Source organism: Tinamus guttatus, unplaced genomic scaffold, assembly GCF_059628265.1.
Source record: "Tinamus guttatus ecotype Peru unplaced genomic scaffold, ASM5962826v1 Tinamus_guttatus_pri_ptg000497l, whole genome shotgun sequence".
Taxonomy (NCBI): Eukaryota; Metazoa; Chordata; class Aves; order Tinamiformes; family Tinamidae; genus Tinamus; species Tinamus guttatus.
In genome coordinates, this window is record NW_028289031.1 from 4,877,311 (window position 1) to 4,905,114 (window position 27,804).

Sequence of the window (27,804 nt, forward strand, 5' to 3'; positions counted from 1 at the left end):
GCAATTACTTCACAGTAGATAGAAACTGTTTAATGTGTCTATTTTAGGAAAATAGAACATCTAATGATTTTGTGATTCTCAAACTTTAGAAAGGGGTGACAAGACAGAAAGCTAATAGAAAGGTATTTAAAGATCCTCTGCTGAAATTACAGCATGAAATGTGAAAAGGTTTTATTGCAGGGGCTTCTCATGCAGCACTCTTTGACATTCCAAAAGTGTTGCATGTGCTATTTAACAATTTAAGTGACCCTCTGTTCTTGAAACACATGTTATGGGAAGAGTACTCTGGGTACATTTCTGACTCTCACTCTCATTTTGTCTGGCTATATATAAAAGTTTTCCACTGAATTGGAAAAAGAGTGTCTGAGATAGGATCACTCTAGTATGAGAAAATTCCAAGCAAGTGACAACAAATTAGCTTGCTTTTTCTTTTGATAGTAGTGATTCCCCAGAAAAGATGACAAGTGGTTTATGGAGTATTCGTGATAGCGTTCCTGCAGTGAGGCCGCCAGAGCTCTAGGAGAAGGTGGCAGTTCCACAACCACAGATCGTGATCTTTTGGAAGCACTTGTGTGTAGGAGTTCCTGCTAACTTTGTTTGGAAACCTTTTCCTGGAGATTTTGTCAGGAGGAAATGGCCTGTAGTCAGCATCAGCTACTTTGTTGCAGAAAACCGTGCAGTTTGCTCTAAATTGAATTTGCACAAAATGACACCACTGTCAGAATAGTGCCCTTTTTTTTTTTGGGGGGGGGGGGGGGGGGGGCAGAAGTTTGTAGTGTAATCTGGTAATGCAGTTTTTTATGTTTATTTTAATTTTTGTCCAAAGGAATACTATGATAAAGCACAAATCTTTATTTCAATCAAAGAGAAAATTGATTTTGTTTCTCTCTCTCTCTCTCTTATCCTTTTCAGCTTTAATCAAATACATTCGTCCAGTGTTTGTATCCCGATCAGACCAAGATTCTCGCAGGAAAACTGTTGAGGAAATAAAAAGACGTGCTCAATCTGGTAAATGGCCACAGGTACTGTATACAGCTACAGTGTGACAAATGATATTTGGCATCTACAGGCTTTGGATATGCGGTTCAATCTGTTTTCCTGTAGAATGTTTCAGATGGTTTATGGGGGGGTCGATTCACCTTCCTCTGCTTCTAAAATACACAATGCAATTAATTTATCTGAGCAAAATATCTCTAACACCAGCTGTTCATCACAGGACATTGCAAATGTGGATATGTACAAGTACATGGAAGAGAGTTCCGTTAAGTGTTATTTAAATGGACAAACTACATCATTTTAAGGAGATACTTTAAGAAGATCATCAGCGGCTTAGTAGATTACCTGGGGGAGTATCTGTTCTTGCGCTTATTGAGGTTTTGGCTTAATGCCATCGTCATAGCTTGCTAGATTAGAAAGACCCAAGCAATACATGTGCTCCAGTAAGTGGAGTACGCTTCTGCTGGAACAAGCATTGAAAACATTTCAGAAAACAAGCAGCTCAGACTTCTTTAACCTGAAATGTGATTATTTAGAATGCACTTTTGAAGGGAGTAATGGGAAGAAAGCAATGACTATCTCAGTGTCTAAATTTTCTATAAATAGGTGATCATTTTGAAAACCTGAAGCACTCTTCTTGGAAACTTTCACGAGATTAAGATACTGCATTGTTGTCTCTGCTTACTTTGTTGTTATTACAAACATTATGGTAAAGGTTAAAGGAAAATATCCAGGAAGTCAGTTTCAGAGTGGTCAATAAAACCAATATCTTTAATTCTACACCGTTGCTTTGTCCCTTTCTAATATGTATGTATTTCATTTCAATGTAATATTCTGCAGCTAACCAAACTTTAAGCAGTTCTTCAGTTTTGCTAGCCAAAAAAAATTTTCTTGTAGTGTATCTGTTCCGAAGTTTGTTCATCTGGAGGATTTTTTCTCCTTATTAGAATTCTGCTTGAATTTCTTGCAACCTCTATCATTCTAATGTCCGTGCATGTACCCATGTGCTTGGGAGGATGAGTTTTGTTTTGGTACACAGTGAAAAAGAGTGTGTTGTGTGTTTGTTTGTGGTTTTTTTTTTTCTTTTTTTCTTTTCTCCACTAACACCAAAACTCTCCGTGAAAATTCTCTTGAACTTGCAAGTTTATCCCTGTCAGTGTTCTGGTAAAGTAGAATTATTATCAGAGGTCATGAAAAAGGCAAATTCCCATGTAAGAAAAATATTTTGACTAGTTAGTACTTTGACTTCTTTGAGAACTGTTCTTTAACTTGGCGGCTTTTCTCAGAAAGCCTTTCCTGTAATCCATTAACATTATCTTTGAAAAGATGTGTTTATTAATAAATTCACATGAAATATTTATATTTCTTAAAAGTGTTTTTTTTTTTTTTTTTTTTTTTTCAAGATAATGATATTCCCAGAGGGCACTTGCACAAACCGATCCTGTCTAATTACATTTAAGCCTGGTAGGTATGATGTTCATTTCTGTGTTCTCTACTGTATTGTATGCCACTTGCATTGTAATTTGTTCACTGTTGCAGATGTTGAGTTAAATCTTGCAGTAGGACAGAAGCAGAATTTGAGTAGATTTTTTTTTTTTGATGCTGCAAAAGGCATATAGTTTCACCATTATCTGAACCAAATTTTTGCATAATTCAGATTTTTTCCCCCTCTTGTCTTTCAAGATTCATGAGCTACAGGACTAATGGTTTGCTTTACTGTGTTTTCTTTTCTTTATCCTTTACTTTCCTATTTTGGGATCAGTCTTCGAACATTTAGGTATTGTGTACAGCTTAAGGTTTCAGTGTCTATCTGTTTGTGTTGCTGCAGCGTTTGATTCTGGCTAATCCTCTGGTTGATTCATGTGTTCTAATTAGACAGAGCTGTGAACTCTTCTGTTGAGTTACATTCCAGTGAAGACAGCATGCGACTTTTTAGATGAAATAGTTCTGTCTGTGGCAGAGGCTGTCTTTTAAGATGTTTTATATAAAAGCTTCACCTTTTAAGCTGTTTATCGTTAGTAGTGCTGTTTCTGCTGGTCCAGTGAGTGTGAGGTGAACTGAGCATTTTTGCCCATGTAAGCTGCATAACACTGAAGATCGCTAATTCTGCGGCGTACGGCCGATGTTTGATACAAACTCACCTCGGTGGTGTAGGTAGGGAGATGGTGAGCGAGCAGGCTGCAGTGAGTCAATTCTGAACCTGCTTTTGACTCTTTCCAGGTTTCTGCCTAGCCCATCGCATTCTGGTCTTATTGTGTGTCTTAGATTTTTATATTGCTTGGAACTTACTTGTCTCTATTGGGATTTCATGCAGTGAGTCAACATTGTGGTTCCTTGCTTGGAGTCTTGCTTGTGGCTCATTTGGCTGAAGGAATCTGTGTTGTATCCTGAACAAATATTCAAAAAGTCTTTCCTTGTCCTGTGTCAGTTCTTAACTTTTGGATGAGTGAGTGATGGTTAGGAGAACATCCACTTCTGTCATTCCGCCTTCAGCTCTTCATTAATGTCTTGATTTCCTGCTCTCTCTCTGTTCCATAGACATTCCATCCATCGAATGCCATTGGATGCTTTCTATCTCAATTGTCCAGCATGCCTCTACCTTCTACTTCTCTGATCTAGCCCATGCTGCTACCTGCCTCTTGACTCTCTGATTTTTTTCTGCTGGAACCTGCTTCTCTGTCCATCCAGTATCCCAGAAATCCTTTGCCTCAAAATTCCTCCCTACTTGAGTAACTGCTTTCAGAAAGCCTTTCTCAGTTCTGCCTGTGACCTGTATTCTTTGTTCTTTTTGTGTTCTGTGTTCATGCAAACTAGTTGTTAAGGACAAACTGTTCAGTTTGGTATAAATGGTGTTTTAGTTTGGTGTTGTCATTGACTGTTCAGTCAGATTTTGTCATCTTCAGGCTCTTTCAGAAGGTTACTTAGGCCATTGTTCTTTGAGACTGAACAGAAAATGCCACTGGGCCAAGAGCTAAATCTCAGCAGGATCCCTGTGAGACAACCTTCACTTAAAGATGTTTGCACCACGTTAATAGTTATTCTTTTTTACATCTTGCAATTACGTGTTTCCTAAAGCAAGTGAAGTATTGATCATACAGTATTCCTGTATTATTCAGGCCTAAGTTTTAATAGGAATGTGTTCAGAGAAATGTGGAGCAAGAGAGTTGAGTTATGCACACACCGAGTCCTGGTGCTAAAGCCAAGAAAAAGGTTAGCAATGACCTGGGTAGATGTTATGCTACCTAATTATTAAAGCCATAATTTTCATTAAAAAAATGAAGTAATCCTTCTGCATTTTAATTCTAGTCCTGTGCATTATAACTATTGGATTTTCTAATACTGAGAATAAACAAGGAAGCCCTTTGGAAGGGAAGTAAGGTACAAAAAGGAAAGAAGTGAAATTCATTACTTCAAAGATGTTGCCTTAAAATAGCGTTGCTCAACTACATATACAGAAGTTCATTCTATTACAGAAGAAAGCTTAGATTCTTCACCAAAAAACTGTGGTGATTATTGACAGTGTATTGAGTTACTATCTTTCATGTACTCGTTTTTCTTTGTTCTAATAATGATTTGAAAGTCTGTAATACTGAATTGAATAATCCAGTTGGATTTGGTGATGGGCTTTCACTTGTATTCATAACAGTTTATGTAAGTGATAGAGGATAATTTAGAGAATGTACAAAGCATTCGTACTTATCTTCTGCAAAGGTGGGTGTATGTTGTTAATCCCCAGAACCTGTTTTTCTTTTTTTAATTCTTGATTACTTTTTAAACTACTTTCAGATTTTATTCTTTCACTATGAACAGTTTTCAGTATTAATACCACACCATTTTTGACATAATCTTTTATTCATTGCGATATATTTTTCTGCACAAAAATGTGCTATAAAGTAGTGACAAGATATATGTGCCTTCCAGGAGCGTTTATCCCAGGAGTTCCTGTGCAACCAGTGGTTTTACGTTATCCAAACAAACTGGTAAGTTCAGCTTATTTCATAATACTATGGACTACATAGTGTTTGTAGTCAGAATACATTTTCTTCCACATTCTTTTCTGTGACCTCTTAGATTAGATCTCCAGATTTAGAATTTAGAAAGTGTTGAAAACTGCTTTTTGATTGAATATTCATTCCTTAAGCATCTAGCAGTATAAAAATACTTGAACAGTTTAGTTCTGCTTTAAGTTTCTATTTCAAAACAATGCTCTGAAAGTTAATCAGGTTGTAGCAAGTATTGTGTTTTTTTATGCTTAGCAAACACAAGACAGAAATGTGAAATTTCTCTTGGATTTGTGTCCAGAGGTATTCCCTATTAATAGTCTTTAAGTTGCAGAATTTTTTCTTAGCATGATTTATTGCTGGAAGATGCTGCTGCCTGCTGAGGTATATTAGTCATAAAATTACAAAATTTTAACAATTACAAAATTGAGGAGCTTGTCATTTTATAAAGTCTCGCTGGCTTTGTTTTAGGTTTGCTGTGTGCTTGGGTGAGGATACTAGATGCTAGCTACTTTGAAATAGTCCTTCAATATAAGTAAAGTGTAAATTAACACTTGAATTTCTACTATTTAAATTAGAAAATTGTTTCAAATTCTTGTGAAGATATGAGCAAAGCTCACCTGATATCTCAAGATGTGAGGCCTACAAAAAAGCAGAGAAGAAGGGACTTTGTTTAGCTGATGTGTTGTAGATACTTTTTTTCCTATTGCTGCAGGAATCCCATCTTTCTGCATTCCTCAGGTAATTAGAAGAAGATGCTTTCTGGCAAATGGTGCTAACTTTCATAGTCACGCTGTTTTTCTTGTTTTTATGTTTAACTTTTGAACCCTATGGGAGTTCTTTTGGGTTCAGTCTATCCCCCTTACTGAAATGAAGTCCTTTGAGGGCAGGTTGAGAGTATTGTCAAAACTGAAATAGGGACTGTCTTGCCTCTTTGGTGATGCCTATTACAACAGAAGATGGCATTCCCTCTCCTTGACTGGCCTGTTCACCACCCCTTGACCTTAGAAGGTATGCAGTTTCCTCTTTGTGCCTGAGTGCTTATGTTTTAACTGTTTCCATCCATTGATCTTTCTGTTAATTAATATATAACATATGTTTAATCTTAAAAAAAAAAAAAAAAAAAAAAAAAAAACCACACACACAATCTAAAAGATAATATGCAGCGTTCAGCACTGGTCCTTGATTAAGACCAGATGCGATGACAGACTAGTTGGTGGTAACTTCTGTAGGGAGTACTGAGTACTGTAGCCTCTGGCTATTTTGCCTAATACGCACCGTAGCCGATTTATATATATATATATATGTGTGTGTGTATATATATATTTATATATTTATATATATAATGCATAGAAATTGCTTTGTATTCAGAAAAACAGATTATTTCTAACTTTTTTTGGCCTGTCAGTTTAAAATGCAAATTCACATTTAGCTCACATCATACTTAACTAAGAGTAGCAAGGCATATTATTACACTTAAAATAATATAAAACTGTCCAAAGTTATCAAATGTTAACTTTGCATGTATATTCAAAAATATTAATATATTTTTATACTAAAATGTTCTTATATTACATAATATGCAGTTTATACAACAATACATGGAAATCATTATAGCTTTCTATGAACTTCATAACTTTTTTACATTTTTGCAAAATGTCTTAAATAGAAAGTGTTTATATAGGTGTCCAGCAGATGACCTGGATATGTAACTGGTAGGATAATCAGCCCATACTTTCTCACTCTTGCTGCTTATAATTACCGTAAAAGACTTCTATGTTTAAATGATCGCTATTCATATTTAACTTCATATTAGCTCATGGTCTGTAAAAGAGATGTAGCAAATGTAGCGGAATGAGGAAGGACAGGTTTGATGGGATATATGGAGGTTAAAGTTCGGTTGGTTAGTATGCATTTAGGAGGTGGTGAGTTGAAAGGGCGGGGGGGAGAGTGTTTTGTTTTTATAGCCTGAGACAACATTTTTAGCAAATAGGCTTTTTTTTTTTTTTTTTTTTCCTCTGAATCCCTGTCTTCCTGTCTGTCCTGTTTAGCCAATCTACATTCTAATTTTAGGTTTAGAAACAGATGTTCTCGCGATGATTTTCTTTTAACTCATGTGCATTCACTCCCCTGCTCTCAGCTTGAACTAGCTGCTCTGTCCTAGCTTTAGAGCTCTGACTTCCAAACTAGGGATCAGAATCAGCTTGGTGGGGTGTATGTGTGTGTACAGGCACCTGACATTTTGGGGAAGCTTCTGGAGAGTAGAGCCTGGGTGAAAGCAGTAGCTGTGTGCACTCTTGTGCACTTGTTGCCTTGTACTCTCTACAATCAAGAGCATGGTAAAAAAATTTGCAGTTGGGTGATGTCTGTATTCTATCCAAGGGAAATGCTCTAAAATATGTGTGAGTGGTAGGTTGTACAGTCATTCATTGTTTCACAGTCCCTTCATCGTGCACATATTCTTCTTACAATATTCTGACAGAATACTAGAATACTAGTATTTAAGGAAGGCTATAATCTTGTCTAAGTATTACAGATCCTCTTTAAAAGTATTGGATGTCAAAGTCCTCGACAATTAACTGCAGTGATTGGTGTGAGGTTTGGAAGCCTCTTTCTTGATTCACCCTTGGGATATTAAGGGTTTATTGGCTGTGTATTCGTATGTGCCGATTCTCACTGTGTTGCAACATGAGCTTCATGTTGGAAGATGGGTGTGATTCTTGGTATCTCCGTGCATCGAATGCAAATTTTTTAGAAGTTCCATAATAAAGTTCCATAATTACAGACCATGAGGTAATTTATTATGTAGGTACAAAAGTTTGATAGTATTGTAAGTATGCTTTCCAAGCAAGTGATGTCCATGAGCCTAAACTGACAGCAGTGATAAATGTAAAAGGCATCTGAAGTAGGTATAAGTAATAACCACTTTCCAGTTCCTGTTTTCTCTTTTTATCATGAAAATATTGGATACATTAGCAGGAGCTTATTACGAAGCACTTATAGGAGAGTCCTGTTTTCCACAATGCAGAACTTAGTGTTCATCCATCTTACGCTCTAATGTTGCAGGTGAGAAAGAACATGTGTACCCATTAGAACTGGGCAGTTCTCACCGGGTTGTTATGTGGCATAGTTGAGTTCCTCATAAGAGAAGCCATGCCAGCTGTTCAGCATCATGGCTGGGATTCTAAAAACATTCTCCCTGTTTGTTTGTTTGTTTTTTTTTTAAAGGCATTTATTTAGGTTCTACAAGAGTAGTGGGAGAAGAAAACTGTTTTCATTACACCATTGTTGATTGCTGGAGGTGGAAGCCCTCTATCTCATGATACTTAAGATAGCTTAAAAGTCAAAAGTGAACTTCTCAGTAGACCTTTCTGCTATATTGAGCTTATTCCAAGCTGTGGTTCTGTTGCATTAATCATGCAACACATTTTGGGGATGTGTTGCTTTCATTTTATTTGTGACGATCTTCTGCTCAAAGAGATAATTCAAATATGAGTTAAACATAAGTTTCAAGATCTTGGTACATGTGATCACATGAATGGTTTTGGATGGTGTCATGGAACTAAATGATCACAAGAATGTACCTTTTCTTTTAGAAGCTTGATTTTCATGAGCCCTTTTGTATTTCCATTAATGATTTTACACTATTTTCCCAGTTGATCAGAACAATAACTTGGAAAGCTTGGCGTTCATCTTGTGGTTTTTGCTTTGTTGAACAAATCTCGTTTCCACTAAATATTACAAGCTTTTTCTTTTTCCTTTTTTTTTTTTTTTTTTTACCCTGTTTCTTAGAGTTAAAAGTGTGATGGCCTGTATGTCTTCTTTCTTGTCTCTTATTTACTCTCCAGATCTCTCTTGATGATGATGTCATATTCTAATCTTTCATAGCTATTTGCTCTCTTCTAGTGTTTTACACACATTTTTAACAGTTCTTAAAAAGTCTCTTAACCTTCTAGTCTCTTTTAAAATCCTTTTATTACAATAGAAATTTGTCTAGACTTCAGAGGTAGTTGACAAACTTTAATTTCTGTGTAATAGAATGGAGAATAAAACCCTTGCCAGGCATTCCCATTCAGCTTGTTCAATTCTCTTGTCTGAACAGGATCATAACTCTGGATTATATCAAACATTTCTACCAGACTTTGGAATTAGGATTGTAAAGCTGTTTATTTTTGCTATGCAAAAGAGTTGCTGGTGTTGCTTGAGAGCAGTTTGGTGACTTCGATAATGCAAACATATGTTATTGTTACTGGATACATTATTACTACCTTTGACCATGGTACCATGGACCTTTGACTCTTGGATCAGATGGATAGATGAATGCCTGCTGTGAGAAAAGTGAATGGGAGAAATATATTTTGAGATAAAACAGATAAAGTCTTACGGGTCCCACTGACACCTATCAGAAGGGAAGACTTCCTTGGCATTATCTCTGCAGATCCCAAGCACTTCACAGGTGTCTCGGTGTTCATATCTGTTGCTGGAAGGTTCAGGAGACTGAGGTCCAATGGTCGGGGAGGTTAAAGGGCTGCCTTGTGTAGCTGAGTGAGTTAGAGAGCAAGCATGGGCTTATACATCCAAAGAACATTGGTTTATGTTTAAATAGCATTATTTTCTATGATTAACAGCGTTTGAGAAATCCATGCATCTTTGTGTACAATGACTATAGATATTTTGTGGTTAAGACATGGATTCTAGGGTATTTTCTAGCTTCATAAAAGGTAGGTTGGTTCCTACTGTAATTGGCTTACTCTTAATAGGACTAAGAACCTCTGTAAGTAGAGCATCACAAGTTTCCATGAAGACATCATGCTCATGTCATCATACTATATATAAGAAAAATTTAAAGTATAATGATTATTTGCAACTATTACACTTCTCTTTTTAGGACACAATCACATGGACGTGGCAAGGGCCAGGAGCGTAAGTGGTTCTTATTGTTTGCATCACCATTGTTTTCCTTAAATAGTTTTATTTACATAAACTTGTACAAATACTAAGTCAAACAGGAATTACTGCTTACTGGACTATTATTTGCTTTTTTTTTTTTTCATCCCCAAGGATGAGAATACTCAAAGGAGTATTTGATATAAGCAGGGTATGCATTTGCTATTATAGTATCGATGGTTTGTAGGATGAATTTGAGTTTTTATTAATTCCTTGAGACAAGTACCTGAGGTAAAATGAGTTGCTTCTGCTCTATTCCTGTGTATCAGTTCAATATGTCGATATAAAATTTGTGGAGACAGTCATCCCAACTAGGGATCTGGGAAGAACTTTTTCCTGTATATTGCCCAATTGCAATTTTGATTTTATTTAAAATTAAATGTTATTCTAGAGGTACCTAAGTATATTTAATAAATTTGTGTAATGTAAACTGTAAGATATAGCCATTGATTAAAAAGACAAAAAAATCCCTAGATAGTGGGGTGGTGAATTCCATCATTGATAGTTTCCCATTATCTGCATATTTAGGAGCTGTTGTTTTGAGTATCCTGCCTGAGTAGTGTAGTAGTAACGAGAGAGATGTTTGGATTGACCAACATAGCGGTAACTTAAAATTTGATAACCTGTGCCTTGAGATGGACTAGGAACCAGATTTGAGTAAGGACACATCAAGATGGGATACTTGAAAACTGCTAGTTGACTTTAAGGTGCACCTTTCAATTAAATCGCTTCATTAGGAGTAGCTGAATCTGTGACAGGGTCGAAGCTAAGAAAATGTTGCTGCATTATCTGTGCTCAAGGATTTGGGGTCTCTCCCTGCAAGTTACTCTGCCTTGGGCTGACACTCTGACTCTTCTAGCAAGCTATGTTGACTAGAGGTGGAGGTTAGCACTTCTTGCTGAGTGTCTTCCCTGAGGTGTCAGGAACTCCTAGGAGGAAGATTAAGAGGGAAGGAACATTTAGGGGTGTTGGCTTGGATCATGTAACCTTAATATGTTCAAAACGATAAGCTCATCCAGAACTGCTGACTGATATTAACAAATGAAGCCAAAAGACTGCTGAATCCAGTTCTGAAACGGCATGTGATGTTACACAAATTAACCCAGTAAGTTTAATTAATTCAACTCTTAATAGACATTCAAAAGGGTGAAAATTTGTCACGTACAAAACATTTTCTGGAAAGTAACATTTTACTTGTTTGGCAGTATTGACAGCAAATAAATTCAGTCACTTTGAAAACAGATTCTTTGGCTAGAGCATACATCTTATTTTTTCTATACATAAGATTTAAGTTAGATACCGCTTGCTTTCTTTTTTTTTTCCAATTAATATTTATGATTTAATGTTAGCATGTTAAGAACATGTTAACATATGGAGGATTGGGAGGGGTGTGTTTATATGTGTCTGGTAGATACCTTTAGGATTAGAGAGCTGATGGGGAGCAACCCCAGCAACTTACTGGGCTTTTATGCTCTTGGAAGAAGATGTACAAGATTTTTCATGTTTCCTGTCAGGCACTTAATCACAAAATAAGTGATTTTGTTTATTGTTGCCCCTTGTCTTTGCTTTAATTAATCGGGAGTTCAGCGTAAAGAAGACAAAAAATAATGCAGCCATAGAAAGAGTGTATAGCAAAATGAGTAGAGTGTTACTCATAGGAACAGCACTTTATCTGTCTTAAGAGGATTTTGTCCAGCTCTCACCATATGCTCAATAAGCATGCAGTGCTTATCGAGCACTGTAACTACCTAGATGCTATATAAAATGTAGATACTGGTGTGGTGCTCTAGTTTAGGCTTCCAAAATCCTTTCCTGCATTTGAATCTTGCTGACTTCTAAGGTCATGTTGATTCTAGTATCTTGTATATCAGACTGCTAAAACACATGTATTATATTTCATTAGCACGCCTCTGAAGTATAATGAATTTTGATTCCGAACCAAGGCAATGATAAAACCTTAGTTGTTATAACTAATCTTGCCACCCCTAGGCTGAATAAAGCATTCATTTTCCTAGAACAGATTTACTATTTATTTGCATACTGTGCATACCTCATTCATATCTTAGTATAAATATACTAGCACATGTGTTTTTTGCACTGTTTTTTTGCTCGCTTCCCTGGGTATCTTTTAGCATGTGACTTCATTGCAAAATACTTTTTTTCACTTTATAGAAAACGATGTGCAGAATTGTTCTTAGACCTTTTAATTTGACAACTGAATGTGAAATATGTACCGGCTGTAATGTTACTTGAAAACTTCTGAACAAAAGGTACTTTTGTCTCTATTCAAATTTGCTTTCTCTCCTTTCTTCCCCCCTTCCCTTTAGGTTAGAAATTCTGTGGCTTACTTTGTGTCAGCTTCACAATTCTGTGGAAATTGAGGTTAGTAGAAAAAATATCCCTATATTCTGGGCAGTATCAAAACACATAATACTATATTTAATTCTTTGTAACTTTGTGTTCAATCTTTTTATGTTAACCTGATATTCTGTCAGAAAAGTTCTTCTCTCCTGATAAAACAGAGTATAATAATAATAATTTGATGCTTTTTCACTTTATTTCTGACTATAATGCTTTGTTTTTCTCTTGCTTCCCTTGTACCAGATTTTTTCAAGTAATGTTAAATGTTTGCTGACATGATAAATTCCTCTGGAAAGATCAGTGTGCCCTTTTTATCTCTAAAGCAAGGCTATAGTGTTTTTTCTCAAAGAATTATCTCCAAAAATATATATATCGCTTTTTAAATAGTTAAAATGTGTGAGATCTAAGGGTGAGGGAAGTACTGCCTCACACAGGCCTGAGAGATGAGGCAAGCTAGCTGAACAGCAGGGTCTTTCCTCTAGCTTGAGAGCATGGCTTTCTGCCTTCTGCAAGTAGAGTGGGGACTCTCACCCAGAAGTGAGCGTCGCTCAGTGTTCTTGTGTTTGAAGCAGTAGCTCCTCTCTAGCTCATAGGGAGCTTGCACAAGGGCAAGTTTTAACTTTTTTTTTAATCCCACAAAGTCAGCAGCTTTCTTAAACACCCTCTGTTCTAAAGCAGAAGGTGGGAGATAGTTGAGGAGCAAAGCGGTTGTGAGGCAGTGCAATGTGAGGCAGAGTAATGTGAGTAAGAGGTACATGATGAGTCTGAAATGGAAGAATGTGCTGTAGGTTTAGGACAGTGGAGGAAGAAGGAAGTGTTCTGTGCTCAGTCATGTTTGTTTTTGTGCTCAAAGTCATCTTTTTTTCCTGGTCTCTGAAGTTCATTGGCTCTTCCTGTTTTCTTACATCAGCACAAGGTTATTGTCAAGTTCAGACTGTTCTTAATACCAGAGAAAATCAGCAGTTTAGGGAGATGTGCAGCAAGAAAATACAATTTTAGTGTGTTTCTGCCTAGGTAACAGGCAATAAGGTCTGACTGTGAAGCAAGCGGCATCTTAAGCTTGCTAGTCTGGGTTTTCTCTGCATATACATGATCTTGCATCCCATGCATGTCATCTGGGGTATGTATACATACAAGCATACATCCAAGTAGACTTTGTAATAGGTTAACATAAAGATTAGCTCCTCTGTTCTGTACCTCATGCAAGGTGTAACTTATTAAAGGTTATGTAGCTACCTGTATGCCTGTACTTCTTTTGACTCCAAAGTCTCTCTTGCTGGCGCGTCAGCATCAGTATTCATCCATTCATCACAGCCTTCAGTAGCTGAGAGTTTCCCTTAGGGTTGTATTTTGTTGAACTGATCATGCTATTTCTGTCCAATTTGGCACAGATATTTGGGACACTCCTAAAATTAGGATTGCTTGTATTCATGTGCATATGGGTGAATGAATTGATCCTAGTTTGCTGTTCGGAGTAGGAAGAATGGAATTGGGCTCAGAATTTGAAGGAATAATCTTTCAATCTCTTAACTTCACAGTCTTTATTCTTCTGTACATTATATCGTGTTAGACTGTTTTTCTTATGCTAATGGCCATAGAGGAGAGAATTGGTGTTTCCTTCTTTCTTATATCTGAATAATTAATTCCTTGACTGAACTTACGGGTTTTGAGAGTTTTTATATGCGACTCTGGCAGTGATCAGAGAGTTTGCATGATAGTGTAATAAACACTTAGCTTCACAGTCAAGAGTCAGAAGGTCTTTTAACACAGACTGTCCCATTCTGAAAGCTGCCTTTTTTATTCTAGATCTCTATCAGCTGTGGCTTAATTTTGTGGGGTCATTTGTATTGGTTTAGAGTTTTTCTGTCAATTTAGGATTAAAATGAAATCTCCAATAAGAAAGAATTTGCAAAACCTCCAGCAACTGAAAATAAAATACTTCTGATGTGCACACTGAACAGTTTTATGATTTCACAATTTATAACATGAAGAATAAATACCTGATGTCCTGAGAACATCTGGATTCCAGAAATCCAGGATATAAAACAAAGCTCTTGAAACAAGTGCTTTTCTTGGTTATCTGAGCTGAACAGTGCAGAAACATACGCAAGAGAAAGGTCAATGTAAGAAAATGCTAATACCTTTAAATAATTTAAGACTTTCTGATCCTATTTATGAAAGTAAAACTATGTTTGAGTCCATAAGGTAAGAAATGAGCACAGTCACTACTAAATGAATTTCCAGATGTATTGCTGATTTTTAAGTAGCTAAGACTTTGTGTTTTTTACTGTTTTGTAGTTCTCTTCATAGCATAACTTTGTAAATAGCAACTGGCTATATAAATATATCTTTTAATTGCAATGCTACAACACAGATTGTTTAAAATGTTCAGTGTTCTTGGTGTAATTCAGTTTTCTGTGTGCAGTTTCTACCTGTGTATATTCCTTCAGAGGAAGAAAGAAAAAATCCAGCATTATATGCCAGTAATGTCAGACGTGTAATGGCAGAGTAAGTATGCTGTAGTATGGAACAAAAATAGATGCATGTTTTAATCATGAAATAAATGTCATGAAACTTTTAAATGTAGCTCCCTGCTTGCAAAGAAACTTATAGCCTGTAATAGTGTGTACAGAGTTTCTTACTTAGCAGTTTACTTCTTCAATGAGTTTACTTCTCTTACATGAGGAAGCCGGGGAGCCGCAAATACAGCAAGAGCTGTACTGCTTCCACTAATGCCACAATTCTTGTTTTTTTTTACATTTTACATGTCTTAAAGCAGTTCCTGTGCTGTTGTCGGTATTTTAAGTCCTCCAGAGAGAAAAAGTACAGTTGAAACTGTATGAAAATTAATGCAATCTCGCTAGCACAAGCATCAGTTACATTTTTATCTGTAAGTTATTTTTGAAATCAAGAATAGCTTCATGTATTCATTAACCACCTGTGGTTATTTGAAATAGTAAAGCATAGGAAATGTAAGTTCAGTGAGAAGTTTCTCTTTTAGAAATTGAGCACTAGATCAATGTAAATACTAAATTGTCCTGACAGAAAATGAGGACATCAGCTCACTCTCTAGTGTTTTTATAGTGTATGTTAAGCTCAATATTAAATACACAGACCTTAATTCTCTTTTGTATTTTAAGTACCTTCTCTTGAATATAAGATATATGAAGCTGCTATTCATCTCATGTCCATTCACTAAGTTTTCCAATAGTCAACTCTGCAGATGTTCTTTTCAGTATGTATAGAAAACTCTCTGGTCACCAGTAGTTCATTCAAGATTTACAAATCTTCATACTCTTACAGAAGAACATATGAAATCATAATTTTCTCTTTATAACTTCTCTCTATTCTTAAGATACCAACTTCAGCTGAAGGCCAATTTATACAAAGAAACTGTAATTCCCTGTTTTACAAGCAGAACCCAAATCTGAGTTTGTTATGAGGGTTAGGCCTATAATAAATGGAACAATTTTTGATCTGTTGTACAGAAGTTCCCTTTCTCATGAAAGAATCTGTGTGAATCATCTAAGAGTTGCAATGACGTTCAAGGTTTGTGTGGTTAATAGATGTTGTGTCAGTTAATTATGTTATAAACATTGTTATCAGACTTTGGGTAAAGGCTTTTTTACAAAAACAACTCTGAACTCTCTACTCCAGTCAAAAGATGACAGAGTTGGTATAAGGATGAATTTTCAAACTCTGGAAACTGCAAACTGCATGTTGAAAGACTTCCTTTGTATGTGTATACAGAGAAAAAGACATGATTTTTGTTCTGCCCTTAACTTCTCCCTCTGATGTCACTGTCAGCCCCAAATGACTAATTCTTCCGAGAAGTGAGGTATCGATATAAAGGAAGAATTGTCAGAATGGAGGATAGCAAGTGTCGCTTAATTTGAGATGGAGGAAGGGATCTGGGCACTGCTGATGTGAAAGGAAAATGTGTTTGGATATCAAAGTTTGAGTTAAAATGCAGAAAGAAATTAGAACATTGAGTATTGAATACTGTGTATTAGTTTGGGCCAGTTAAAATAACATCAGCATTGGCAAAATATTGCTTCCTAGTTTCATTAAAGTAATTACACATGACGATAACTTTGCAGAAATTGTGAGTGCCTGTTCTGCTGACCACTTCCCAGTGCTTGCTTGGTGACAGCTCTCAGAATCCTCACAGTGCTTTTACAAAGTTTTTTGTGTAGGATGTATCAACTTAGATGTTGTCAATCTGCTCTGGAGTTGCAGTTGTTGCAGCTTTAGCATCTCCAGTGCTCTTAGGTGCTATCATTGCACCCATTAAAATCACACATTGCTAAATAAAAAACAGTCTTACTGCTCCATCAGGATGTGTCTCCTTTTCTTCAAGGTTGGATCACTGACTGGGTACCATCCTGATGTCAGGAGGTCACTTGAGGATCTGTTTAATGGCAGCCTTTTTCCCATCCCTGTATTTTTCTGGAAGAAGAGTCTAACCTTACTGGATGTTGTACAGTAGCTGGGGTAGTAGTCCCAAATAATAACACATTTGAGTCCCAGACAAGTGTTGTGGCAAAACCTTGTGCCTTGTCCCTGATTTCTAGAACTGCTGTAACTCGATGAGTGCAGTGATAGGTGTAATTTCCACCTCTGATTTTTTTTTCTTCATTGTAGTTTTGTTTGGTGAAACAACCTCTGCTAACTCTGCTCTATTGAACAAAGCACTTGACATGATATCTGATTAAGCATTGGGCAAAAAAATGAGAACCGTATGTGACCTTGTTACCACACTCTGCTCACTGTTCCTCTTGTTTGGGGGACTATCTTTGAAACCAAAAATGTCTGGAATTATTCATGCAGACTACCCACAGCTTCTACATAGTTACTGTGCTGCCTTATTGTGGGTCACGTTCTTGCCCTACCCAAAGAGTACGTGCAGACTAGGTTAATCCACAGCTTAATAGGAAACTAGGTGGAGATATTTTTGATTCGCGTTTGATTTTTATTCCAACTTTTTTGTTTGAGAGAATGATTGTGTCTTCAATTTCTTTGGCCTTTTCTGCTTGTTACTCCCTGTGTTCAGTCTCTATCTCGTCCATGCACTGTCACCAGGTTTAGGGTTGCTTCCAGTTCAATGCCAAGAGTATCAAATATAGCATTGGTCCATGCAGGGGTTCTCTTTACAAATAAATAAACGTGGTTATATCTTGTGTTTTAAAACACTTCTTGTTCTTTAGTATGCTAATGCAATTCTCATACTATCATTCTAATAAATCATGCTATATAAATGTAAGATACTCATCTTACATTTTGGTGAATATTAATTATAATCCTAAAATTGCCCTTTTGGACTTCATCCGTATGAGCTGTTATTTTTTCCTGTCATTGGTGGTACTTCATGTGCTTGAACTGTAACTGTTAATTTATTTACTTTGTGTTTTTTTGTATTTCCTAGATGAATGTCAGTCTTTATTCTGTATCTGTATCATCAAAGCATTAGCTCCTTGTGTTTTACTGGAACTGCAGTAGTGTTGTAAAACTATCAGTGTGCAGGCTTGAGACTTCAACCATCTCTTCTAGAATTTTTAGGAACAAATCAGCTGGCCTTGCCCTTACAAGTACCTGTTCCTAAAATTGCTTTAGCGATAAAGTAGTTATCGCTACAGCTGTTAAAGCTCTGGAGAATACTCATTTTCTTTATATGTTAGCTCATCTTAACTGTTTCCTAATACAGAGCAAAATATTTATTAAATGTGCTGCTTTTTCTGCCCCTTGTCAATTTTACTCTTCTCAGTTTCCTGTCTCATGGCTTACTGTTCCTAGCACTATGCTCTAAAGAAAAAAAAAATCTTCTAGCTGAATTGATTGCAGCTCTTTCTGTTTTTAGTCTTATATCCTGTTTTTTTTTAATGCATGATAATTTTAAACTTGTTATCCATTTAAAATTCATCCCTCCTTCCTTCCTTCCCCTCATCCTGTTCCCCTTCCTTACCTCCTCTCCTCCTCTTCCCCCCTCCCCCTCAAAAAAGTTACCTCTCTCAGTTGTGGGATTTCAGCCTTTTTTCACTTCATTAATTACGCACTAGGAACTGCAGACATTTCTTAATATAGAAATATTATTTTTTGCTTTAATTTGTTAGTCTATTCGAGGGAATTTATCTTCAAATAAGAATTTGCTTAAACCAGTATAATTGGGAAAAAAGGCAAGAAACTTGTTTATTTTTTTATGCATTGTGGAAGATATTGAAACAGAGTGAAACTAGACACCTTTGCTCTTTTTTCTAAGTGGTAAATACCTTGGAACTGAACTCCTAGCAGCATTTCTGATCTGAGCACTGCATTTTTTTTATCTTATTGTTGAAACTCAGCCATATAACTGTATACATAATTAACCAATAATTTTTGTGACAAAATCTTCTGTAATAAACTCACAAATGCAGACTTACTATATAGATATCAAAGCTGTATATTCTAGTCTGCTTTTTGCACATAAATTTGTCTTCCTCCTCAATTTAGAACCTTGAATATGTACTGAGTTGTTCAGCCAGCTAAGTGGACAGTGTGCTTGAAATGAAACTTGTAAACAGATGTTTTCTTAATGTGTACTCTAGCAAGTTCTTACATACACTGTTAAAGCAGGGGCTCTTTATCAGCTTTATATACAAGGGCTGCATTTTTACTGTTTGGAGAGATAGTTAATTTTTTCTTTTTTTTTTTCTTCCTTTTTTTTTTCTCCTAGTATGCTGATGATGGCTAAAGATACCACATAGTCTCTTATGTTTGTTTCAGTTTGTATCTTTGTGTGCTGTGTGGTGTCAGTTAGGCTGTAGTCTTTCCCAGCGTTAGTATGTGATATCTGCTAGTGCATATAATACTAATTCTGTCGATCTCTGGAAAATAACTTCAGGTTTGTGTGTTTTATAGTAGCATGTTGGCAAATGTTTTTTTCCTCTCCCTTCTCTGGCCATTTAAACATGTTTGGAAATGCTGCTGTGCTTGTGCGGCCTGTGGGTCTGTGATTGCGCAGAAGCGCTGATTGGATGTCCAGTACTCAACTTTGAAGTTCAAGACCATTCGTGTCATTTTATAGCATCAAAGGCATGGAGAGCACTTTGAGTGCAGTTATGGAAGCACTTAGGTTAACAACCATCTGTTTGTTTAGGTTTCTTGCAACGTGCAGGGATAGAAAAGGCAACTGCACTGTGCCCTTTTTTGTTTAAATTTCCATTCTGTGAATGCAGTAAGTGTAGCAATTAAGCAAACAATTGTTGAGCCAGGTCGATTCTGTGCCTCTTCTTCCTAGGTTATTTTCTTGTTAAGGAGCTTTTATTTTATTTTATTTTATTTTTTTGAACACACTTCAGTAATATTTTTTTGCCACCATCTGGTTGGAGCTGGATTTTCAAGTGTTGAGAAGACTGAGAACGTGTCTTAGCTTTTACCCTTCCAAAGTTAGTGATCTGCAGGCCTGCAAGCTCTTATCTGTGCCAAAATTACAGTTGGAATCCCCTTTCCATAATGCAAGGGATAAAGGCCAGTAGTCAGTGGTGGCAGCATCCTGGCTTTGAAGTTCAGTAGTTTTGTAAGTAGTTCTATAGAAACTACACTGAACTTTGCTGAGAAATTGAGACCCTTAGACCATTGAGAGACTGAATGAGGGAATAAATAAGGTGTTTTTTATTGTTTTTGTTTGTTTGTCTTGCTGCCAAGATGAAATCCATCTGTTTCCAATGGTAGCCCTATATAGCTTGTAATTTGTCTTGTGAACTCGAGCTCTTTGAACTCTAATCTCCTCTGACCTTGCTTGATCCTATAGCTGAATTGCGCTGTCTGCTGTGAGGAAAAGTTGTTTCCTCCTCCCTTCCTGCCCCCTACGCCCTTTTTATATATATATTTTTTTAAACTTACTGTTGTATGGTTCTGAAAGTCTGTCTGAATACATACACAAACTATTCTGGTTCACTTTGCTTCTGGGTGCAATTTTTCCAGCCTCTGGACTTCCAATTAATGGGCAAGGGAATATGCTTATCTCCTTCTAGTGCTTGCCAGTGTATGTGTTGACACTGGGCATATATTAGTAGATGCTTTGCTATGTGGATAGCACTGCAATTATTAGCTTGACCCAAATACTGTTCTTTCTGCAATGGGTGCCTACAGCTATGAAAAAAGGATATCGTTCCTTGTATATTTTTTTGAGTTTCAGATGATCACTGCTTCTGGAATTTAGTCTGCATAACAGCTTTTTCTTCCTCTTTGGCAAGGCTCCTGCAACATGTTGGGGCCCATTATTTAGGAGAGGCTTTTAAATCAAGTGTTGGTTTTCAAACGCTTGTTGGTCAAGCCTCTAACCTCCTCCAGTTTAAGTGGCTTAATTTTTCCTATTCATCTTTCTCCAGATGTATTTGAAAGGCTTCTAGAATTTATTTTTAACAAAATATTGCTTCTTGCTGAAGCTTGTGTCTCTGGCTATATTTTAACTTGTTGGTTCCTTAATATTTTATTTCTATTTTCTTTGACAGAACATGCTTTCGAAAATTAAGCCTTGTCCTTTTGATTGCTACCTTTAACCTGTTGCTGAGTCACACGGGAAGTATTTGTCCTCACAAAATCTTTTCTGACAAGTGACTCTTCATCCTGATTCTCTAATATGATATGTTAGCTCACGCTACAAATGAACACTTTACCATTTTTAGTTTCGTCTTTTAATATATTTTTAACTAGCTTCCTCTTTTCTGCGTAGTTCCCCTATGCTTCTGCTCATCTACTGTAAGTTTCCATGTTTCTGATGCCTGATGTACAAACCATTTCTCTAAGATTTGATGCGATTTATGTCCAATTGCATGAGATATTTGATTGGTATCATATCCTTTTATGGGAGCCCCTCTGGGTCATAGTGCTCGTGGGTTTTGCTGTATTCCTGCTGCTGCAGGAACTCAGCTGTATCCTTGACAGTTACCAAGGAAATCTTGTTAAGTGGATCTAGGGAATGATCTACTGTTCCCAGAGTATGAAAGAGGAAGGGAGTACAAAGCAATTTAAACTGACGAGATAGAATCTTTCTTCCCTCCCTCCCCTTTTTTTTTTTCTTCTTGCAGAGAAAACTGATTTCATGCTGTTTAATACCAGATTAAATTGAAATACTGTATCATTACTCTATTGTCCAGTATTATAAGAAGCCTCTTATTCATGCATTATGTTTACTATTTTGCACAAACTGCTAGGACAGTGTCCATCAAAGGAGGAGCAGAGTTAATTAAACAGCAGCAGATCAAGAAATGAAGAAATTGGGTGAATTGAATTGAGCTTTTTAGGATCATCCCTATTGGGCAGTCCAGCCTTCAGCATTTGTAGGGTATTTTAACATGCCTTTTCTATGCACACGTACCTTTGGATTTAGTTTACTTTTTCCATTTGTTTCATTTACTTTGTTTTTCTTGCAAAGGGAAGGCTGTTCTTCCAGAATTGCCACATGGCGTGGTTACAGATGATCCTAAGTAGCTTATGGATAACACTTTATGTATTGAGTATTTTTGAGGTTGAATATCTATCAGTGAGGAGCTGATCCTGAGTATCAGTCTTTGTCAGCCATGGAGAAAAGAAACCCATATCAGTAGCTTTAGAAATAAGAAAAGTGCATGTTTCCCTACTATGAGAACTCCACAAATTCAACAGTTAGTTGTATGATAAAAGAACTTAATAATGTTCGCTGACTTTCACAGGCCTTTACTTTACAAAGGTGTTGCTTAACAGAAATAAGCAGCTATTGCATGAAGGAACTAGAATCTTGAACAAGATCAAAATGGCTGCCATAAAGAGTGGAAGCAAATACGGATTTTTTTCATGAAAGCAAAAAACTACTCTGGAATGCCTCAGGAGCTTTTAACAGTGTTACCACTAATGTGTATTAACTTTATGGATGAGAAAAGTGGTTGCAAACAGACATTAAAACCTGTGGAGGGGAGGAAAAAAAAAGGGGGGGGGAAGTTCAAATACGTCATCTCCTGAAATGAAGAAGGACTTGTTCAGACCAGGAAGTCTGAATAGTGGGGACAATATTCATCATTGACATAAGTTAATATCGGCCATGTTGGAAGGACTGGCAGATGGATGAGTACCTCATGGAGCTGTTTGTAGTTTATACTTAAAAATAAATAAACAAACTGTGTTTCTGCAATATATGAAGATGTTCTTGGAGTGTCATAGTCACTTTTGTTGCCACACAGTATCAGATTCAAAGTAAAGCCCCAAAAAGTATTTAATTGTTGATATATAGTATTTTTTTAGTGTATTTTCATCTGTTTTATTTATTTCATACATTAAAAGTTGTTTTCTTGGAGTTCATGTTAACAGTAAGTGTACTTTAAAACTATTGTCTAATAGGTAAGTTTAGTATTATTACCTGAAAGTGATGGAGGTTCTGCTCAGATGATTATTGATTTATTAATGTGTTGCTGTAATAATAGCATAAATATTTATCACTAAATATTTATGATACATTAAACATGATTAACCATTAATGATAAAATAGATAAATAACATGTATTCTAGATATGTAATTTTGAAACTTTCTTTTGAAAAATCAAATAATTTGAAAACCTGTACATAGCCTGAATTTTCTTCTCACTTGTATTCTGTATTCTTTTACAGTTTTTTGCATTTGCAGAGTGCAAAAAGATGCACTGCAATGAGAATATGGAGTGTATATTTCATATTTTGTATGTGAAGTTTTCCTTACAGGCTTTTCACTCCTTGTGTATCTTCTGAAGAGAGCGTAATTACTACAGCATTTCTAACGATAAAAATGGGACAGTGGAGACTCTGTTAAGGTTTCATGAGTTACCTCACTTGCTATGTTTCTTTGGCTTTTATTTAAGGGCATTGGGTGTTTCAGTGACAGACTATACGTTTGAAGACTGTCAGCTGGCTTTGGCAGAAGGACAACTTCGTCTGCCTTCAGACACATGCCTCTTAGAATTTGCAAAGCTCGTGAGAAGCCTTGGGTGAGCATATGCAGTATCTATATTCATCTATACTATACAACTGTATACTGTAGAACTGTGTGTATGTTGTTTTGCCTTATTAAAAAAAAAAAACAAACTGCTTTTGTGTATGCAAGCAGAATGCTATCATGTTACAACTGAGGAACACTAACAAAGTTAAGCCAGTACTGTACTAGAGACAAATATTTCATGCCCAGTTTCAGAGGTGAAGAGAATTTACTTGGGCTAGTAGAAAAAAAACAATCCTAAATCATTTCAGAATTATTTCCTAGCTGTTTTTCCTCCTGTGCTGGTGGGAAATCAAGACATCTCCTGAAAGGGTAAGGAAAGGGATGGAGGTCCTTTTTTGGTTATCTGAACAGGAAAACTTTGTAATTATTCACTTCTATATACTTGAGAGGTCTCTGAGCTTTTTCCCCCAGCTGGGAAGCTGTCTTGTGCATAAGCAGGGGTTCTGGTTCTTTTCAGGCCTTAAGATGAGAAGAGAAGCACATGTCTGGGAAGCAACTTTTCCACATTGTAAGAAAAATGCATTTTTTTTCCACTTGCAGGCCGCACTCCTACTTCCTAATAAGTAGAGTAGGTTGTAAAATTCACTTCATTATGGTCTGACGACTTAGCAGGATACTTTGAAGCATTTGTTCCCAAATGAGAAATTTTAAGTAGAAAATATCTCGTAAAGAGGGCCAGGAATGCTGTTGGGCTCTTAATATTTCATGCAGCCAGTTGACCCTTCCCGCTATCATCTGTTAAGGGAGAACAGTGATGCCCAGTTCCATGGCTGGGGTAATGCTGCAGTAGTGAAGGAAGGTGGAAATCCTTTTTCCAGAAAGTACAAAGAAATGGTTTATCTTTGAAGTGGGTTACTGCTAAATGTGCTTTCTAATGAAACTGAAGCATAGTTTAAGCAGTGTGGCTCATCTGTCTTCTGGCATTTGTCTCTGGTTCTGCCTTTTAGAAAAGTTTCACCAAACAGTGAAGGAATTCACGTAAACTGTTGAGCTTGTTGCTGTTTTCCAGCTGTTCTGTGTTTCTCTTCTCACCCGATCAAGCAGCTGCAAACACATCTTATAACTTCAACCTTTTAATTGCTTAGATATAAACAACAGCTTGTCTTCACTCTTTTCTCCTTGCCGGAAACCTATAGCACATAGTTTCATGTTTCCATTCCGCAATTTAATTCTTACCTATCACTAATTTTTTTCATCTTCCAACTTGTGCACATCAATACATCTTTATTTAATAATGACTGCAGCATAAAAAGAAAGGGTGACCTGCATATATTACTTTATTTGTAATGACCTTTGTCTGAAAAGGCTTCCAGTAGGATAGAAGAGACTTCTAAGGGGAATCAAAAAGGTTCTTTGCTTTGTCCCAAAGTCTGTACTCAACAGGAGAAGAAAAAAAGAAGAAAAAGAAAAAAGAAGGGAAAAAAAAAACGCTACAAAGAAACCTTCTTGTGTAGTTGATAATCCCGGGATTGAGTTTGATCTTCTTGTAATATGGACTGGCTTTGCTGTTCAACTTACAACTGTTCTCTCAAATTATATTTTTCTGGATTCTTTATTTTGTCAAAGGCATGTAAAATAATTATGTGAATTATGTGCATTTGTGTGAGTGAGATTCGCCACACCTCAGAAGCTCTGTCTGGATTGAGCAGTTGTGCATTTAGTGAATTATCCAGTCTCAATCTGAGTATGCGCCACTAGGAAGACTCCTACCATGGTTATTTTTTCTGATACAATTTGATGGAATTTAATGGGGCTGAATCTCCAGCAAGCATATGATTGAGGTGCAGTCATTTTGAGGTTGGGGAAGCATTCTGATCGTCCAGTTGCATGAATATCTGAATAATTTAAATATTCAGCGGTGATTAGTTTGTTTGGGGTTTTTTTGTTTGTTTTGGTTTGGTTTTTTTGCAGACAGTCCTTATGCTTGTTTTTTAGCAAGAACATGCTTTCTTGGAAACACCCAGTTTTAAATTCAAGATTTGTCAAGTAAGGCAAATCCAATTTCATTTTTGTTACAAATTACTTGAAATCATGTACAACCTGTGCTACAGAGCAGAGTCATTTAGTTCATGTGATATATCTGTAGGACTCATCAACAGTGTCTGTAAAATCTGCACAGTCTGTGCTCGAGTTAGCTGGGTGGGAGCCAGCCCCAATCCAGCAGCTATGCACAAGCAGTAGTGCAGTCCCCTGCTTCATCTCAGGGGCCCGTAAGAGCATTAGTCTGGGCTCTGTGCTAACACAGCTATGCTGTGTTTCTAGGTCACAACTGGCTGATACTCAGCTGGCTTGTGTGCAACCCCATGGTGATATAACTGGTTGTACAGATGAGATCTTATAGCCTGACCACCTCAAACTTCGTGTTCGTTACTTCTCAAGCAATTAAACTTCTGTTGAACCTGATAACGTATGACTAATGAACTGTTTTGTGATGATGATAATGAATCTTTATTGAAAGTTGCTGAAGTGATGAATGCTCTATTTGGAGAGTTATTTCCACAATTAAATACCCCACTGTTTAAAGTGATTCCCCATTTGTACTTTGTATATATGTCATGTTCAGCATGTTGAAGCTTATTGAGGCTTCGTGACTGCTTAAAGTGCTCTTCGGATATTTCCTCACTATGAAAGTGTTAATACATTGCAATTAAAGCACACATCTCTTGAGATTTTCTTTCTGAGCTGCTTAAGCGTGTCTTTGCAGACTTTGCAGTTCTGATATGATTTGTCCCTATAACTTCAAATTTCTGTTTATTCTACTTCTTGCGCTCACTTTGCCCAAGAGCTGCGGTGACTCTTTAGCTTTAGTTGTTGCTCTGCTTTCTTACAGAAGCGTGATTTATGGGCCATCAGTGTCGTCTTGGAGAATGCTCAACTTTCATTCAAATGACTTATTTTTCTTTCTGATTAGCCTCAGCTGTAATTTTATCTTCTGAAAGTATTAGATATCTATGCTATTAGTTATCTATGTTTTTAATGAAGTGAAATACAGTGCACATTGCAACCCTAACTTAGTAGAACATTCTTCTACCCCTCAGTGTCTCACTTGGCCATCTTCTACTTGCTTTCTGTTTACTTTTGATTTCACTAATGGACATGCATCACTTAATTACTATGCTTTGATTGCTCTTAGACAAATGTTAAAATTGGTCTTGATGTAGCCTGAAATTTTGTTCAAGTAATTGGTGCTAGGCCTTTTGCATTGTTTAAAATGTACTGGTAAACTACTAAGGATAATCAATTTGTTTATCTCTTGTTTGATTTCCTTTCCCCCCCACCTCCCCAGAAATCTCTTCCAGTTATTTTTGCTTTCTCTCTGCCCTTCAATTTGTTAACATTTAGTACTTCATTATTTACCTGATTAGTTCTTGATTTTTTTTTTTTTATTTTATGTTGTTTTTTTTTTAATCTTACACCATGGTTATGATGGTGCTAGAAGTGCCATGGTACTTCTAGCAAGGATAGGTTTCCTTTGTTTTAGTTATCTTTATTTTCTGCTCCCTGATTTTTTGTTTTGTTTTTAATTAAGTGTGTTGTTTCTCACTTGGATGCCAGCACTAGTACTTGTAGTTCAGGGTGTCATGTTTTCTATTCTAGTACAACAGTTAACTTCACTTTGTGCATCAGAAAGCAATGTATTAAGTACTACAAGAAAATAATATGATGTTGTACAAGCGTGCATGTCATTATTGAGATGATGGAGCACTGGATCCTTTGATTTGATCCTCCTGTCTTGACCAGTTGTGGTACCTTTCCCTTGCAGATTTTGAGGTTCTTTTTGTGTCTCATTGAAGATACAATAGCTGGTGCTTATGTCTATCTTTAAAATGGTTTAGTTTACACTGCATCTTTTTCAGGTCAGATTGCCCTCATGTTAGTTTTCATAATAGCCTTATTCTGATTTAGATGAGTAATTTTTATTTTTAATGATGGGCAGTGATTTCTTTTAAGAATTCTCTCTGCATCCTTAGCAGTCACATTTGTTTTCCTGGAGTCAGATATTGCTGCCCACTTGGATCCACATGATGAGTACTGAAAATGTCTGGTGCACTGAATGATTGTCTGTCTCCCAGAAGAATGTTCTTCAGCCTTAGAAATCCTAAAAGGTTTACCTTCTTATGCACCCATTGGCCCTGGTGTTAGTAAGCATACCTATTTCGGGATCTGAATCTATTCTGATCCTTTAAAAAGTGTAATGCTGAGGAAAGAATGAACTAAATGAAGTAGCACTTCAATTCTCATCATCAGTCAAGAATATTACTTCAGCCAGTTGGCTGCAAGGCTTCTACTTAGCTATGCCAATGTGTTTGTATGGTGGCTCCTAAGAGCCACAAGCAGAAGAATTTCCCCACAGGCTTTGTGCCCTTTCTGCTTTTGGTCAGCAGTCTTTACCATCCAGACTACGATGCAAGCATCTGCTGTCCATTTCTGCTTGAAGCTGTGGTCCAGACTGTAGGTAAAGCTTGGCATCCCTGCTGTAGTAACTCCTCCTACCTAACCGATGCTGGGATGGCTTCA

At 36.7% G+C, this 27,804-nt stretch overlaps 1 protein-coding gene across 1 annotated transcript in view; it reads left to right on the forward strand.

The window, feature by feature from the left end:
* The window catches only part of LPCAT1 (lysophosphatidylcholine acyltransferase 1), a 53,632-nt gene that overhangs the window by 16,014 nt on the left and 9,814 nt on the right, over positions 1–27,804 (forward strand). Inside the window, exons 4-10 of the mRNA XM_088533359.1 lie at positions 913–1,022; positions 2,400–2,460; positions 4,918–4,976; positions 9,886–9,920; positions 12,272–12,326; positions 14,731–14,813; positions 23,150–23,275. Of these exons, the coding sequence (XP_088389485.1) occupies positions 913–1,022; positions 2,400–2,460; positions 4,918–4,976; positions 9,886–9,920; positions 12,272–12,326; positions 14,731–14,813; positions 23,150–23,275 (529 nt within the window). The remainder of the gene's footprint in view (positions 1–912; positions 1,023–2,399; positions 2,461–4,917; positions 4,977–9,885; positions 9,921–12,271; positions 12,327–14,730; positions 14,814–23,149; positions 23,276–27,804) is intronic.